This window comes from Zosterops lateralis, assembly GCF_965231275.1.
Source record: "Zosterops lateralis genome assembly, chromosome: 17".
Taxonomy (NCBI): domain Eukaryota; kingdom Metazoa; phylum Chordata; class Aves; order Passeriformes; family Zosteropidae; genus Zosterops; species Zosterops lateralis.
This window is the reverse complement of record NC_139777.1, coordinates 8,709,166-8,725,176: the sequence shown is the minus strand read 5'-3', so window position 1 is coordinate 8,725,176 and position 16,011 is coordinate 8,709,166. Positions and strand designations below refer to the sequence as shown.

Sequence of the window (16,011 nt, the reverse complement as noted above, 5' to 3'; positions counted from 1 at the left end):
ATAATTAGTATTTGAAATTATCTAAGAACTTGGCTCATATTTAGTCAGTTCAGTCCTTACTGGACAATTCTGAAAGCAAGAAAATTTTACTAAATGCACTCCTTTTATATTAATTCATAAGCACCTGAGAATAATTTTTTTGATTAAAGAAAAAACACAACCTTCAAGTATTTCTGGACCAAAAAGGTAAAAATTACTAATTTTTGAGTCATGATTCCTAGCAATGCCACGTTGACCAATTTATTTTTACAAGGTGCACTATAAAACCTCAGTCCCTAGGAAGGGTTTTTACAGTCAGAGACACAAGTTTTGGAAGTGGCAGAGGAAACCACACAAAAGGAAGCTCTCCACCAAAACAAACACAGCACCCAATGCCACAGACCTCAGAGAAGGCTGCAGACACTCCCTCAAGTTGCTGGGTAAGACTTTCCATGGATGTTCCCTCAGTAAAACATCACCTGACTATGGCAAATGCCAACACTGCCAAGTGTTACACACACTGTCTTGTACTCAGGTGTGGTGCAAGAAGCGCACCACGTCTGGCTACTCCTGCTTCCTTCTAAAGGGTGCACGGTGCTTGCCTAGGCTGGATCACACCCCATGAGGGCTCATCCCACACACAAAGGGCAGATCATATGCAGCAACCACAGCACTGAGTGTAGGTTATATATGGTTAAAATTGCTTTTCCTTTCTTGGCCAATTATAAAAACTAAAGCCGAAAGTTTCAAAGAATGGGAGGAAAATACCAAGCAAAAGCCCTGGTGTGGCTATCAGAAGTACCACTTCTGTCCTTCAGGATGGCACTGTCATCCTAGTGGATGACACAGGACTGTCTCTGGCCCCTGCATCATGATCATCAGCTCTCTGGAGTCACAGGTCACACACAGAGCAGCTATAAAACAAATCTCATCCCTTCCCTCTGCCAGCTGCAGAACAGGGCAAGCCCAAAACCTGCAGAAGAGAAGCCTGAGCAAAAGCAGCAAGGCAAATACCATTCTGCAAAGTCTACGGAGTGAAGGAGGAAATGGGGTCCTCTTAAGGAACGCTGGTTTTAACAAGATCACAAAGTTAGTCAAACTTGTGCATCAGTTTAAATTAAAGAGAACCTCTCTAAAATTCTGTGCCATGCCTCAGAGTATACACATGGTTGTGTCCCCTCTTCTGCAAACTACAAACTCAAACACATTTGACAAGCTGGAGCCAAGTCCAGTTCAGCCTTTTAGAAAGGCTTACCCCACTTAAGAAACAAACATAGATGTACAGAAACAAATTTAAACGCACATTTCTCTTAAAACCAGAAATATATCTTGAAGAAATTATCTCCATTTTCCCAGTTTCTAGTAACCAGTCCACAGCTCACTGAGCAGAGATCACTATCACCTTGGTGGTGATTGGAATGTTCAGAGTGAATCAGACACCTTTCTTCTTTTGGGAAGCTGCAGTAAATTGTCCGTGATGGATGTAGTATCCTGAGATACTGGTGTCTGAGATACTGTCCTGGACTGTGGGGTGCTCTGGGGGGTTTGAGGCCCAGTGGCTGGGGTCTTGTAACCAGGAGTTCCTGTGTGGGCTGGGGAGGGAGTGTAGCTGGCTCGCAGGGCTTTGTCGGTGTATTTACTTGCAGTCCTGTTTACAAGTCTTTGCAAAGCTGGTGACATTGCTGGGCTTAGTCCTTTTGGAGTAAGGCTGAAATAGAATAAACAGTTTTAAGAGATTTTACAGTAAATAATCTGCCTTTATCAGGAAAAGCAATATTGCCTCCCTACATGAGTTTCCCTCACAGAGCAGACCCACTGCCTGCAGAAGTCATTCTGCCTGCAGGTAAATGCAGCCTGTCTCTCCAGAGAAACAAGTGACAGGAAAACTTCCTACATCCGTCCCAAACCTGAGTGGCACTGCCTGACATTTCCTCTGAGCCCATTCTGTCCTTCCTGTGACCCCCCCAAGCAACTCTTATCATGTCTCCTCTTTGCAATGAGGCAAGACACTGATCCAGAGGCATCACTAGGTGGCTGTAGGGCAGAGCAGTAATGCTGACAAAGAGTGTCAGGGACAGCCACCAGCCACTTTCCCTCAGGAATTAAGTTTTATAAATTCTAATTTTTTTCATTTCTAAAAACTTTCAGTCCAAATGTACCTCTTTCTGCTTCCAGTATCCTTCCTTACCATCACTCCTTCCTTTCTATATGTGCTGATTTACATCTCATCAGACAATAACCACCCCTAGTTCTGCTGTCAAAACAGAAGTCTCACCTGGCCAAGTTTTCTGTCACTTTTCGAAGTGCCTCCTGCTTCTTTGCTCGGTTTTTAGCTGCCACTTCATTGGCCATCTTGAGTCCCAACCTCTCACGGCGCCCGGGCTCCAGGATCTATAAATGCATCACACAGTTCACTTGCCAAGGCACTCAAGAGTGCTGAAAAAAATGAGCCAAAGCACCTTCAAAGCTGGATTCCAACGTACGGGGGTCTAAAGCAGGGAGAAGTGAGGTCAGCTTGCACCTCTCTGCTGCTGCATAAAACCCAGAGAGGACACGGAGACCTTCAGCCTGCCTTAGCAAGTAACAAAAATGGTAAAACCAGTCCAGTCAAGGAAGCAGCCATTACCTCTGGCATTTCCTCCTGCTGTTTCTCCTAGACAAACAATGTCACCTGTGTCTTGCCTGGCCTGTAGCCAGCCAGCTCTCAGGCATACACAGACATTGCTAAACAGCAGGAGAACCAGTCAGGGCCTTTGCAGTCTGACAAAACAAGGCACATACATCAAATTACACCTTTCTTAAACTAAGAGTCTCAGGCAGCTCACATTCAAAGACACCAGCAGGAGACAAATAGCATGCAGGGTTAGGTGCCATTAGCAAAGCCAGAATGTCTTTTCTACTCTCAACTGATATACCCGCCTCAGGTTGCAACAGCCAGAAGATAAAGACAGAGGGAAATGCTAAAATTTCCACCTATTCACACATTAAAATCAGAAAAATTGAGCATGTCTTCAGCTTCCTCTGAAAGCCCCTCTGTCTGAGCCCACCACCAAATGCAGAATCTCATTCTCCTGCCAGCAGTATATTCCACCTCAGGTAGCTCCACCAAGAAGATTTCACGTGGATCTGTGCTCACCTCCACCCTCCAAGCACAAACTAGATGATTAGTGTCAAGGTCTGGGAACACCACCCAGGGATGTGTCACACTCCATGTTAATCTATCACTTACCCACCTGCTTTTCCCTTCTTAGTTCTTTCTCCCCCAGAAAAGAATGTCATGCTGACATGAAATACCTTGAAAGCTGGTCCAGGTGTTCTGTCCACATATGGTCTTTCTGACCCTTCCAGACGCAGAGGGGTGCTTTCAATTTCACCCCATGTCATAAAAGGTGACTCATTCACACCTAAAAACCAATTCAACAGGTTATGCCCATGCAAGACGTTTGACTAATGTGACTATTTATTCACAACCAAATTAAAAAAAAAAAAAAAAAAAAAGAGAGAGAGAGAGAGGCAAATGAGGAAATGCAGCAAATTCATCAACAAAGGAGCCCCACCACTGCAAAGGAAATCACAGCCAATGTGAATAGTAATATGTGGCTCCCATTAAAAGGGATTGCCTGTAGCTGTGTCACCCTCTCGGTTACAACAATCAAGCACCACCCTTTCCATGTCTTTATTTTTCCATTTGCTAAGCTTTTGATTAGTGATGCTTTCATTTTTCCCTCTACAGTACTAGTCCTCCCCTCTGCTGCTGTATGAAAACTCCTTCAACACAGAAAACTCTTTAAAAGTAAGAAAACAAGCAAAGGACTTAAGGAACATGTAATAACCAACTGTACCCTCTAATCACCTCAGGGGCAGCCTGTACCAAACAGTGACTGCACCTTATCTAACAGGTGTAGAAAGGATTCTAAGAGCCCCATTTTAAGTCTCTGGCTGGAAAACCCCACTGTCCAGGGTTTGGAAAAGGCATTTACAGTGGAGAAAGGAGGTGCTGCAAACGCCACCTACAGGTTTTCCAGAGGGAAAGCCCCAGTATGTTCAGCCGTTGGCAAAACCACATAAAGCACAGGGAAACAGCATGGCTGGTGCAGAACAGCTACAAATTCAGATACCATGTTTCAACTCGAAGAAAAACAATCAGTTTGTTCGAACCGAAAGTACCCCATAACTGGATGATTCCTGAGCAATGGCACAGCAACTTGCTCAGAGCCTCTTGGTGCAGTGTGACTTCTCTTACCAGTGTACTGGACTAGGATTTAAGCCCTGCATCCAGCTGGCATGAGGTTTTACCTCCTCATCTAACCCTGTAATGACATCCTAGTGTTGAACAGAGCACCAAAGTAAGTTCAGTAATAGTCCTCTTAAAGCAGAAGAAATAAGGAAACCCTCTTACCTGGGGCAGGAGAGGGGGTGGCCACAAACCCATATCCGTTGACTTTTGGAGAATCCTGGGGTATCAGTTCTTTCCCATCAGGTCCCACTTTGCCCTGTTTGTACTGAAATTAAAAAAAAAAAAAGTGGAAAAAGGTGAGAGTCAGCTGTATCCAGCACACACACAGAGTTCTCCTGGGGGATGAACCACACCAGAGGGCAAAGCCTAACCAGGTTTGAGTAAGAAGTAAAATTATCCAACCTGAGCATTGAGGGCTGCAGCTTGCTGGAGCTGTGATTTGCTCACAGCTTGGCTAAACGGGTCCTTCACAAAACGGGTGTTTCGATGCACAACTTCCCTGGGCTTCTTAAAGACATCACTCTCATCAGGTACACCTTGTAAAAACAAAGTATCTTTTTAAAAAGGGCTCATTTCTCTACTACATTGGTTCACAGAAATTATAAATTGTACATTTATAGCCAAAAAAGAAAATTACATTTACAAAAATATATTTTTTCCTATAGCAACAAACAGATTAACTAGTCCAAGGAGGATTATTTGATAATGAATGAAGATGACAAGTGCTCATAAAGAAGACAGACCAGGAAAAAGCTCTGGCTGCTGAAAACAGGTACTTCTATAATAGATGAGCTTTTCAAAGGCAAATAGAACATGATCAAACTTTGGAGTCAGAGGCCAAGGGAAAAAAGGAAAAAAAACCCACTTCTTAAAAACAACTTTAGAGAAGAAAAAGCACAGCACTACCTGTAAAAGCTGCTCAGTCTCATACAGAAATGCTGTAAGCACTGTTTGGAGCCAGTCCACACAGAAGCAATGCCTCACCTGTTGGATAATACATGAGGGTGTTCCGAGCTGTGTATTCCCAGGTATCCAGTCCAGCCTTCACGTTCTCCAGAGCTTGCTGCTCGGCTGAAGGAAGTGCCAGGTTTTCATTCTGTCGCTGAAAGGGCAATAGAAAGAAAAAATTAAAAGGTGAAAATCAAAAAAAGTCTGAAGCAGCCTCCTGCAATCTTTTATTCAGGCAGACACAACTCGAAGAGCTCAATCACAAACTCAGCCACCTGCCCTAGAACAATTTGCATAAGGTAACAGACTCTGAAGGATAGCTGGGATAAAATAATAACACTCCCTCAAAACAACAGCAGCAAACACCCATATGTCAGTGCCAAACTTCATCACAAGGCACTGCATCCCACATCCATCAATGACATATCTGTGCCAGCTGCTCACTGCTGATGGCTAAAGGCTGACAAGGCAGGCCCAGAACAGCTCTTGGAGCTCCCCTGCAGGTAGCTGAGGAAGGCAGCACAGCCAGCCATGCTCGTGCAGTTCTGTGCTTCAGCAGCTGAGTGGGTTATTACTGATAACAGAAACTGGAAACTGAAATAAACAATAAACTGAAATAAACCATCAAACTGCAAATAATGAAGGGCTGATGGACAAACAAGAGGAACTGTGCTCAGCTGCTCTCCCTAGGGTTGCTGCTCACAGAAGAGGCTGCCAAGGACAGCAGTACCTGCACTCTGCACAGTGATTTGCAGTCTCAAAGCTTTCAGAAGAGACAAAGCCTCAGCAACTAAGTCAGCACTGTTCTTGTGTGACAGAAAGGGAAAAAACAGGACTGCACAAGGAAGCAAAGAACAGTCACAGGACTCAGGAAACTGAGCCTTAGCAGAAACACAGTGAAATGGTATTCCCTGCAGTGTCCCTCTGGAAGAGCAGGGACAGAGCTGGGGCAGTTCCCTACCCGGGTGTACTCCTCCTCTGCGCTGTACAGCCAGGCGTGCTTGACCTTCTCCTTCTCTTTGGCCACTTCCATGATCTGCTCAAAGGAAGCATTATCCTCACTCGTGTGCTTCGCCAAGAAGGTGTCCAGGCTGGGAAGAGCATCTTTATCATCTTTTTCTGCTTCTCCTAACAAGAGAAGGGAAGAAGCCTGAGGAAGGTTAATGCTTTTCTATGAGAGCATTGTATCTACCTCTCAACCCTCCTGGAAGCAAGCCTTCCACAGACACACAATAACTAACACCAAGCTTGCTCAAAGAAAGACATCCACACAGAGTGGTGCAGTAATAAATCAGATTTGGAACACATGCAACCAACTTGCAATAAACCATTTTATGGCATTTACAGCAATTTATTTTAAAGGTGAAACGTAGAAGTGGCCAGCTGCTGGCAGACAATTTATTTTCAGAAGAATTCAGCTAGAGGAACATAATTCTCCTACCTTCCTCTGCAGTCTTGAGGCCAGCTTTAGGTTTATTTCCTGCTGCAAGACCACCTGGGTGCACTTCTGGGGTTTCAAACGTGGCTGGGGTAACATCTGCCACACACAAAAAAAAAAAGTTCACCTGGTTACTGGAGCACACAACAGGATTTGCTGTAAAGACCATGTACCAAACAAGTCACAGAAGCCATATCAACAGAACAACAATTAAAAACTTGTGAAAGAAACTCCAAATGTTCCGTTCAAGTCTGTTTCAACCTCCAAACAAGATTTTGGCCTCATCTAAGATGCTTTTCCCCTGCTGAAAGAAATTCCCAGGAGAGCCACAGCCTAGTATATTGGTCACCCTACACCCTGCTTCTGCCAACAAAAGCAGCAGCAGATCAAACTGAGCCCAGGCCAGGGCCAGCCCCTGCAGTAGGGGAAAAAGGGAAAAAGGTGACAGATTCCCTTTGGCACAAGAAAGCCACCTACCCAAACCTCACTGCAGGGGTTGGGCTTAAAGAAACACCTGAACTGGAGGTGAAAGCAAACATGAAACAGAACACTGGATACCTGCTGTGGGAACCTCTGATAACCATGAGCTTCCCACACCTCCTGTCCCCAATAAATGAACACCTCAAATGTCTGTAGATGCAACAAGAACCTCTAAAACTACTAACTAAAATCAGGATTCAAAACAAAAAGCTTAGAATTTCTCATGGTAGAGAACAGGTAACATTCCTTAAGGAGCAGTCACTTGGCAAAAGATGCCTCTAGGGAACAGTTATTAAAAGGCTGCTTTTTCCAAAGACACCATCAAAGAGAAATTCAGCATGAGTCACTGGCCACTGCTCAAACTGGTACACTCAGCTCTCATGCAACATCAGCCTTGAATCTTTAACACAAGCATTGCCTGCACGAAGTTAGATAGAGCAGCAATATCAGATACAAAGCCCCACAGAGCCAGTTCTTACAAGGTGCAGGTGTGTCCCTCAACGATTTGCTCAAGGAAGAGCCAAACTTGATAGCAATTTGTCTCATTTTCTCCAAGTCGCCGTTTTCCTCAGCCTCCAGGTAGTCCTTCTGTGCTCGCAACTTCTCCACATCGGGAAAGAAGTCTCGCTGGATGATTTTCTCCAAGCTCTACAAAGAGAGAGACAACTGCAATGCCCCGCTGGGACGCCTGGAGGGGCGGCTCCGCTCGGGGCCAGCAGGGGAAAGCCACGGGCAGGCCGGGCAGCCGCCGGGCCCAGGGCCGGGGGCAGAGCGCTGACAGCTGTCGCCGCAGGAGGGGCGGGAGTCCGAGGGGCCGCCCCAGCACTACTCAGACCGCAGCCGGGCGGACCCCCGCCGAGCCCCGCCGCGCTGGGAGCGCTCGGCTCAAGCACCGGCGGAGCGGAACCTCCCGGGCTTAGGCCCGGCCCCGCCGCCTTACCTCGATATAGGCCTCCTCATCCAGGATCTTCTTCGGCTGCCGCGGGGCCGGCGACACCACCTCCTTCCCCGTCACGGCGACGGGGCCCGCGGCGGTAGCCGGCACCAGTGCGGCGGGAGAGGCCGGGGGCACCGGTATCGCCTCCATCGCGTCACAACAGCTCCGCTCCTTCACCTCCACCAGCGCGACGGGCCCCGACGTCACATTTCCGCGCCGCGGGGAGCGGAGTGCCCGCCCCGGGAGACGCGCCGGTCCGCGCGCGCCCCCTGCCGGCCCGGAGGACCCGGCTGGGCCCGCGCAGTGTCAGCGGCGGCGCCTCGGCCTAAGGGTCGGGATGGGCCGGGAACGGAGATGGGAACCGGGATACACACGGGATGGGCGCCGCGATGGGAACCGGGATACACACGGGATGGGAGCCGCGATGGGAGCCGGGATGGGCGCCCCGCGGATCCTCCCAAGGCCCCCACCGTCCCTTCAGACCGCCTCAGAAACACCCTGGGCTGCCCGGGGAGCCGGAGCCCCGCTGCTGCTCGGGTGACGGGGCACTTTTATTGATGTCGCTGCTTTCCAGCTCGGGGGTTCCCCTTGGCCCCGCCAGGAGCAGGGCACGGTTCGCTGTGACAGGGGCTGGCCCTGACAGGGCCTGGCTGGCACCAGGGGTGAGGGCGAACGCTGCCCGGGCCTACCCTCTCGCCACAGCAGGTTCATCACCTCTCCTCAGGGCTGTGGGGAGTAATATCTCATTTCTTTGTTATGAAACACATCGCTTGTCCAGCAAGTTCAACCCCAAAAGCAACTCTAGATGCCACCGAGGTGCTGCAAACAGGAAACATTCATTTGCAGGATATTTTGCAAATCTACATCAATGAAACAAGCACAAATACTACGTGCACAGAGCAAAGACAAGAAGGGGAGTCTCCCGTTCTCTTAAAGCACACACATTTACACCAGTACAGCTCTGTCCCCTGCACATCTTCCTGCCGAGTTCCTTGCCACGTGAATTAGGTGTGTGAAAGTGTCATGTCTGCTTTTATCTGTCCTCCTCCTGTGTGAATCACAGATTCCCTTTTGCTGCATTTGCCCCCTCGGGTTACCTGCCCTGAGCCTGTCAGCTACGGGCAGTGGGTGCTCCTGGTGTTCCCCTGCAGCCTGTGAGCACTAACAGCTCTCCTTGGGGGGCTGCTTGGGCTGCAGGATCAGTGCTGAGGCAGTCACCCTCTTCTGATGCCGCCACTTTGCCCGACGATTTTTGAACCAAACCTAGAAAGTACAAGATAAGAAAGGGGCTTTTACATGTTACTAGGAGGGGGACAGCCCTCCTGGGCTGTACTGTGTGGGCTGTAAGACACTGTAATATAAAGGCTTGATGCAAAATGTAATCAGTCCCTCCACTGCAATTTTGCTCAGATACATGTGAGGGGTGTGAGGGGGGAGTTGGGACCCCCCCCCCATGACAAATTCAGAAGTCACACAGATCACTTGTGAGGAATACACATTTGAGTGCAGGGGATGAGCAACAGAGCTGGGCATGTCTGTGTGTGACAGGTGATTCTGGAGAGAGGGATGATGTGAGTCTGTGAGATTGGATGCCAGAACAAATTAGCCCAGCTGAAATGGTTTATATTCTTCCACTGCTCGCCAAACTTAAACTCTTTTGTCAAATGCACAAGGACAGATTTTAAAATGAGGCCGTGGGTCTGCAGCTCCCCCAAAAAAGACAGCACAACGCCCCAGTCTGTGTTCCCGGGGGACTGCAGCCCCTCACCAAGTGGCAGAATCTCACCTCCACCCTCTCCTCCTTCAGGTGGATGCGGTTTGCCAGGTGCTCGCGGGTGACCACGTCCGGGTACTGGTTCTGGTGGAACAGCGTCTCCAGGGCCTGCAGCTGCTCCTCGGTGAAGATGGTGCGGTGCCGGCGGGTGCGGCGCTGGATCTGCTGGAAGGTCTGCAGCTCGCCTGGCTTCTCCTGGGAGGTCTTACAGACCCTGACTGCGGGGCGGAAGAGCCGCAGGGGCCAGGGGAGCCGGGTATCTGTGAGGGGACAGGGACAGTAGCAGCGTTAGAGGCGTGGGGCTGAAACACTCGTCATGCTCAAGGCAGCTCAGGCACGAGTTGCATCCCTGCTACTGTTTGGAAGGAGGCAGCCAGTCACCTGGAGTGGGTGGCAAGCTGAGTGGTCACTGTGCAAGTGAGAAAAGAGTTTAGGCATGACTCTGGGAGAAGGATGCAGGTGGTGAGCACTGGCTGGGTTTTCTTCATTCACTTACCAGTTGCACTACAGCAAGCTCCAGAAAATAACTGCAAACTCACAGTCCAGCAAAGATCTGTGTTTCATCCCTGACACAAGGGAATTCTGAACTTTCAGGATGCTCTTGAACTGCATTTTTAAGGGTTTGTTACTTTTTTTTTTTTTTCTTCCCACAGTAATTTTGCTAGTCCTAGCCAAAACTCTTTTCCTTAAAGGATAAGTGACATTCCCCAGTGATGGTGTTGTCAGGAAGCACAGGCACAGCTCTGTACATGGGCAGCGTGGCCATGGGGCCCCACACTCCACGGAGGGCTTGCACCCCTAGAAGCATCATTCTCTAAGAGTTTCCCACTAAACCAGTAAAATCCAATAATAGTTAGCACCTTCTGTTTTTCAAACCCTGGTAGCATTGCAGGTGGAAGTGCCCACTCTTAGGAGCCCTGCTGAGAGCAGAGCTCAGTTTGGTGGGCCTGGGGCCCAAGACCACCGTGGCCAGATTCCATATTGTCACTTAACACCCAGGTTTTCCCCTGCCCACAGCACTGGCACCAGCCCCTCTGCTGGATCAAGCCCAATCAAACCCAAACCCTCTCCCAGCCCAACGCTCACCCAGCCAAGCCGGCAGGTCCTGCAGGGAACGGGCGCTCACGTGAGAACAGCAGCAGCAGTTGCAGCCTGCCCCTTCCAGCTCTTCCTCCTCTTCCTCCTCCTCCTCCTGCAGGGAGCTGGCTGGGATGGTCTCCAGCTCACAGAGCTGCTTGGGTGTGCAGTCCAAGATGTTCCGTAGGCACAGTGGCACCAGGACCTGGGGGCTCTTCTCCTGGGGGCTGGAGAGGATGTCCTCGATGCTGAATGGACGTGGCTTCTTCAGGCCTCTCCTGCCAGCCTCAGCACCTGACACTGGCTCTGAAGACATCCTGTGCCAGCAGCAGCAAAGGCTGGGGAAACAGGCAGCCCAACTGAGGGGTTTTGCTAGGGAAAGGACAGCTTATGTGGCTTTTAAAATGGACTGGCAAAGCCATTCAGAACCACGGCTTTGTCTTGATGTTTCAAGTAACTGTCATTCTTGCAGCTGAGTTTTTATTTTATACACACACACACACTCTTTTCCTCCCTCTGCCCTAGCTGTGTTATGACTGAAGCCACTCTAAATATATATATATAGAGAGATATAATCCCTTTGGAAAGAAAATCGTAAACCCCCCTGCAAATAAAATAAATTCTAACTAATCTTGGCAGCTTTGTGAAGGGTTAGTGTGGATCTAAGATTTAGTTAATCCCACAAAAATGACTGGAGAAGGAAATCTGATTTCTCCATCTCGGGTGTAGATTTGAGGTGGTTATGATCTCCATTGTGCTGCAGCCTCCTATCCAAGGAAGGGGGAGGATAGCTGTTCCCAGCCCGGAAATGGACCAGAGGATTAACTCCTTAAAAGAAGCAAATTATCCCTTTCTCTGGCCAAATGAAAGCTTTCCCATCAAAAGAGAGCTGTCATATCCTACAATATGAGAGAAGAGAGAGTTCAGCTTAATAAAAAATCATTTTTAATGACAGCACAGCCTTTGGCTTTGCCAGAATTCTCTGTGAAAGTTGATTTATTTTCTGCTGAAAGCAGAGAAATTGTATTTTCCCTCCATCCCCTTTCCCCCATCTTTGCTGCCCTAATCACTGTAATAATGCAGATGCTTTGCATGTATCCAACATACTCTTTGTAAGGATTCAAAGCCCTTACTAAATTAGATTACTGGCTGCTTGCAGCAGCTCTGCACCACAGCTTAGTGGCATGTAACCACCTCCAGTGCAGCTGAGCCGTGCTCTGTGTGGGGAAGGGAAGGATGCTGCTGCTGTCTCTATGTGCTCTCAGTGAGGTCTCACAGCCATCCAGACAGGAGTGTGGACTTAGTGCCACAGCCAGGCTTTCCCAAAGCCAGTTCAATTCCCAACTCCTGCCCAGCCAGAGAAACTGGGGAAAGGCCATGGCCAAGATTTGGGACAGGAAGGGAAGCCTGGCTCTGTCCCTCCCAAGGGCAGACAGCAAGGCCTGGCAGCTGCAATCCACAGGAGGAGAGAGAACATCTTGTGTTTTTAACTGACATGAGTAGCTGGGAATAAACTAGAGAAGGTGTGGTTGAGATCAGGTTGCTTAGCAAAGTTTAAACCCAAGTCCTCTTGCCCTCAGTGTGATTTAAGCCAAGGTGAGTGGCAAGGCCTCAGGAGCTCATGTGGGGAACACTCTCGCACCTGGTGTTCTCTTGCAGGGGAGTGAAGATACCAATCCCACTCATGGTACAGCCAGGAGACACACAGGTGAGTGTTGTGAAACCACGGCACACCAAAGATCCTCACACTGGACAGCCCAGCAATGCCTCCAACATCCTGCAAAACTTACAGCCAGTCCCCAGGAGAGCCTCTCTCAGCTCCCTTTTCTCGTCACCCCTGTTCACTGCCTGCCCTTCCTCATTTGTGGGTCCCTCAGTGCTGGGAAGTGATTCCCCACTGCCATTCTACTTGTGACTCACTTAAAACCAAACTGCTGGTTTTCCTTCCATCCCTTTATTTGCCTCTCCTTCAGCTGCTCCAGTGGTGTAACATGGATAATAACTGAGCTCTGCGAACATTTACCTTTTGAGACAAAGACACCTTTGTAGCTATTCAGTCTGGGCATGTTCACTGCTGCCCTGCCAAGGTGTCAGTGCTCCAGAGAGGCACTGGGGATTCCCTAATTCCAGAGATCACTGAAAACTGCTTCCAGCTTTTGTGCATATACCCAAACACTGACACAAGAGGTGTATGTGGGCCAGGTTCTGCTCCCCACACTGTGCTGCTCCAGAGGGACCGTAGGGCCTCTGAGCTGGGACATGCCATGGGCAGGTGCAGGATCTGACCCATTCTGTCCATATGCCTGAAGCAGATTAATTCTCCTTCCCCATCCTTAACAAAGGACACCTTTCCCTGGGCATCCTGTCTCAGCCCTGCCTTCCCACCACAAATGCACTTAGCCTATTAGGATCTCCACTGATTGCTTTCTTTCATTCCTCCTGTACCTTTCACTACAGAAAATGGACTAGTAATACTTCTTTTATCAAAGAATTATGGGATTTAGGACCCAGATTGTACAAAGAGACTTTTGATAGCTGCTGGTAATCAAATCCCAATTGGCAGACACTTCTCTGCACCCTGTTACCAGAGAGGAATAAAGGAAAGGGATTTCTGATGTTCTGTTTACTGAGCCTTTAGGAGATAGGATCGCTGGGCTATTTCATACTAGAAAAGAAAAGGAAAATAAAACAAGAAAGAAAAAACATGCAGACAAGAGAGGACAATATAGATATAGATAAAAAGAAAAGAAACAGGGTCTTATCATTTTCTTATTGGTTAAGGAGATTCCAAAGCCATTATAGAGGATTAGCAAAAAGGTTAATCTGCTTTAGCTGTTCACTTGTCAAAAGTGAATTTATAGGGTTTGAAAATCCTTCCCATGGTGAAACAAGAAAAAATCCCCCTTTACCTTCTCTGCCCCTCCCTTCTGCAGGCAGCACAAGGTGATGGGAACAGGAACACTGGAAACTCTACAGCATGGCAGCACTTCCCTCTGCCCTGCAGGGCCCTGCCTGTGTGCTGGCACCTGTGGGAGCTCTCCTTTGGCAGTGCTTCTCCCCACTCCCTATCACCTGTGTGTGGTGGCAGTGATGCTGAGGAAATGGAGGGTCAGATCTGAGGGATGTAACCATCCTCCTGCACTCCTCTGCCTTACCTGGGACAAATCCTGGGCTCTTTCACTCATTGATATTGACAGCAGTCAGGGCAAACCTGGACTCCTGCCTGGATTTGGGCTTCCAAGCTGAGTTTAAAGCAGAACAGGCATGGAGGCTGCTGACAAATGTTGCCAAAAACTACAGTCTGAGGTCTTTCCATCCCCAAGAGAAGTACTCAGCCCAGGATCCACATCTCAGTGTCCTCCTGGCCACCCAGTGCAGGCACTGGTGCATGCCAGCTGTGTTTTCCTGGGCTGCCTGTGCCATGAATCATGCATGCAGTGGATGCCCATCACTCTCTCCAGAACCACAGTGAGAAACAACCCAGGGTAAAAACAATCCTTCAAGATCAAAAACAAGAAGCGTTTTCTATTTAGCTGAAATTCAGTGGGATGTGCCAATCAGGTGTTAAAACTCTGTTTAATAAAAAAACAGAAATGGTAAAATCATTTGATGGTTTGGATTGAAAGGGACCTTTAAAGATGATCTTAAAATCGTGCCTATTAAAGTTGTTCAACCCTGTACCAACCAACATTAAGAACTCTAATAAACTCATTTTGATTTGACGATAACTACAATAAATCTGTCTCTCTCCCCAAAGGCCATTTAATTCCATAGGAAGAAGTGGAATCTCTCCACGGGGCAGTAGAGTCATTAGTGATATTACTAGTAGGGATGCTACCAATAGCAGTGCTGGCTGTCAGAATGGTGTCCGTGGTGTAGCAGGAGGACTGTGGGGTACCAAGCTTCCTCTTCCACAACGAACCACGATGGAACCAGACAACTGCTTCACCCTGAAGCATTCCAGTTGGCATTTCAGAGATCTTACACCGCCGCATGCTGTCCAAATCCCTCTGTGCTCGGCAGGCAGCACCTGGCTTTCGGAAGTTTTGGTTTATCGTGTTTTTTTCCCGACTATGGAAACAGCTGGGGATGATGATGCTTTTTAACCCCTGTCTTACAGCCAGCGCGGGTACCTGCCTGGGATAAAGGATCGGGGATCCCGGCCGGGGCGAGGGAAGGATGGATCGCCGTCCCCGGCTGGGATGGAGGAAGGATGGATGGGATGGATGGGATGGATGGGATGGGTGGGATGGATGGGATGGGTGGGATGGGTGGGATGGATGGGATGGGTGGGATGGATGGGATGGATGGGATGGATGGGATGGGTGGGATGGGTGGGATGGATGGGATGGATGGGATGGGTGGGATGGGTGGGATGGATGGGATGGGTGGGATGGATGGGATGGATGGGATGGATGGGATGGATGGGATGATCGCGGTCCCGCCCATCGCTCCCGGGCGGCGCCGCGGGCGGTGCTGTGCCGGGGCAGAGCGCCAGGGGGCGCCGGCGAGCGCGGAGCGGGCCCAGTCTGAGGTGCGGCCGCCATGGGCGCCGAGCGGGAGGCGCGGGCCTGCGCCGCCTTCTACGGCCCGCGGGGCCTGGCCCCCGCCGTGCTGGCCTGCCTGCGCTGCCTGCGGCACTTCGCGGGGTAAGAGGGCGGCCCGGGGAGGGAGCTCCCGGTGTCCCCCGGTGAGCGGTGCGTGGGGAAAGCCGCGGTGTGGAGCGCCGAGCGTGCCCCGGGCGCGGGCCGGGAGGGAGGACAGGAGGGGGTGTGAGAGGATCGGTACCCGGTGAGGGGTTCGAGCCACGCTCACGAGCCCCCCATGCCCCTCCAGCCTGCTCAGGACCAGCAGGGCTGTAGTTTTTAGGGTTTTCGAGCCCTCTGCCCCACCAAGGGCTTGCATGCGCTGAGCTTTGGGGGTTTCGTGTGGCTCCCCCGCCGTCCCTCCGGCCCCGCTCCCGGGCACTGCTGAGCGCAGCTGGGAGAGGAGCACTGGGTACCCCAGTCCCAGATCCCACCCAGTCAGGGCATTCCCCCACTGCAAACTTCACCGAGCCCGGGTATCCTCACCCCTATCCTTGTCCCGTTCCAGGAGTACTGCCAAAAGATGCAAAGAGAAGCACCTGGAGGAGGCTCTCC

At 49.8% G+C, this 16,011-nt stretch overlaps 2 protein-coding genes across 2 annotated transcripts; both read right to left on the bottom strand.

Moving 5' to 3' along the window:
* Window positions 1-214: 214 nt before the first annotated feature.
* On the bottom strand, window positions 215-8,191 carry ESS2 (ess-2 splicing factor homolog). Its single transcript, XM_083873738.1, has 10 exons — window positions 8,023-8,191; window positions 7,562-7,730; window positions 6,606-6,701; window positions 6,126-6,292; window positions 5,201-5,318; window positions 4,619-4,752; window positions 4,379-4,481; window positions 3,274-3,383; window positions 2,255-2,370; window positions 215-1,687 (listed from the first exon to the last, which is right to left on the bottom strand). The coding sequence occupies exons 1-10, from the start codon at window positions 8,167-8,169 to the stop codon at window positions 1,402-1,404; spliced, it is 1,446 nt and encodes a 481-aa protein (XP_083729864.1). The 5' UTR covers window positions 8,170-8,191; the 3' UTR covers window positions 215-1,401.
* Window positions 8,192-9,180: 989 nt separating this feature from the next.
* On the bottom strand, window positions 9,181-11,186 carry GSC2 (goosecoid homeobox 2; the record flags this gene model as incomplete). Its single annotated transcript, XM_083874060.1, has 3 exons — window positions 9,181-9,282; window positions 9,806-10,053; window positions 10,880-11,186. The coding sequence occupies 3 exons, from the start codon at window positions 11,184-11,186 to the stop codon at window positions 9,181-9,183; spliced, it is 657 nt and encodes a 218-aa protein (XP_083730186.1).
* Window positions 11,187-16,011: the final 4,825 nt, after the last annotated feature.

Coding starts and splice junctions, on each gene's coding strand:
- ESS2 (XM_083873738.1), bottom strand. CDS start 8,169: ATGGAGGCGATACCGGTGCCCCCGGCCTCTCCCGCCGCACTGGTGCCG. Junction 6,293..6,605: donor CCTCAAGACTGCAGAGGAAG/GTAGGAGAATTA, acceptor TTCTCTTGTTAG/GAGAAGCAGAAAAAGATGAT. Junction 3,384..4,378: donor CACCCCCTCTCCTGCCCCAG/GTAAGAGGGTTT, acceptor ATTGGTTTTTAG/GTGTGAATGAGTCACCTTTT.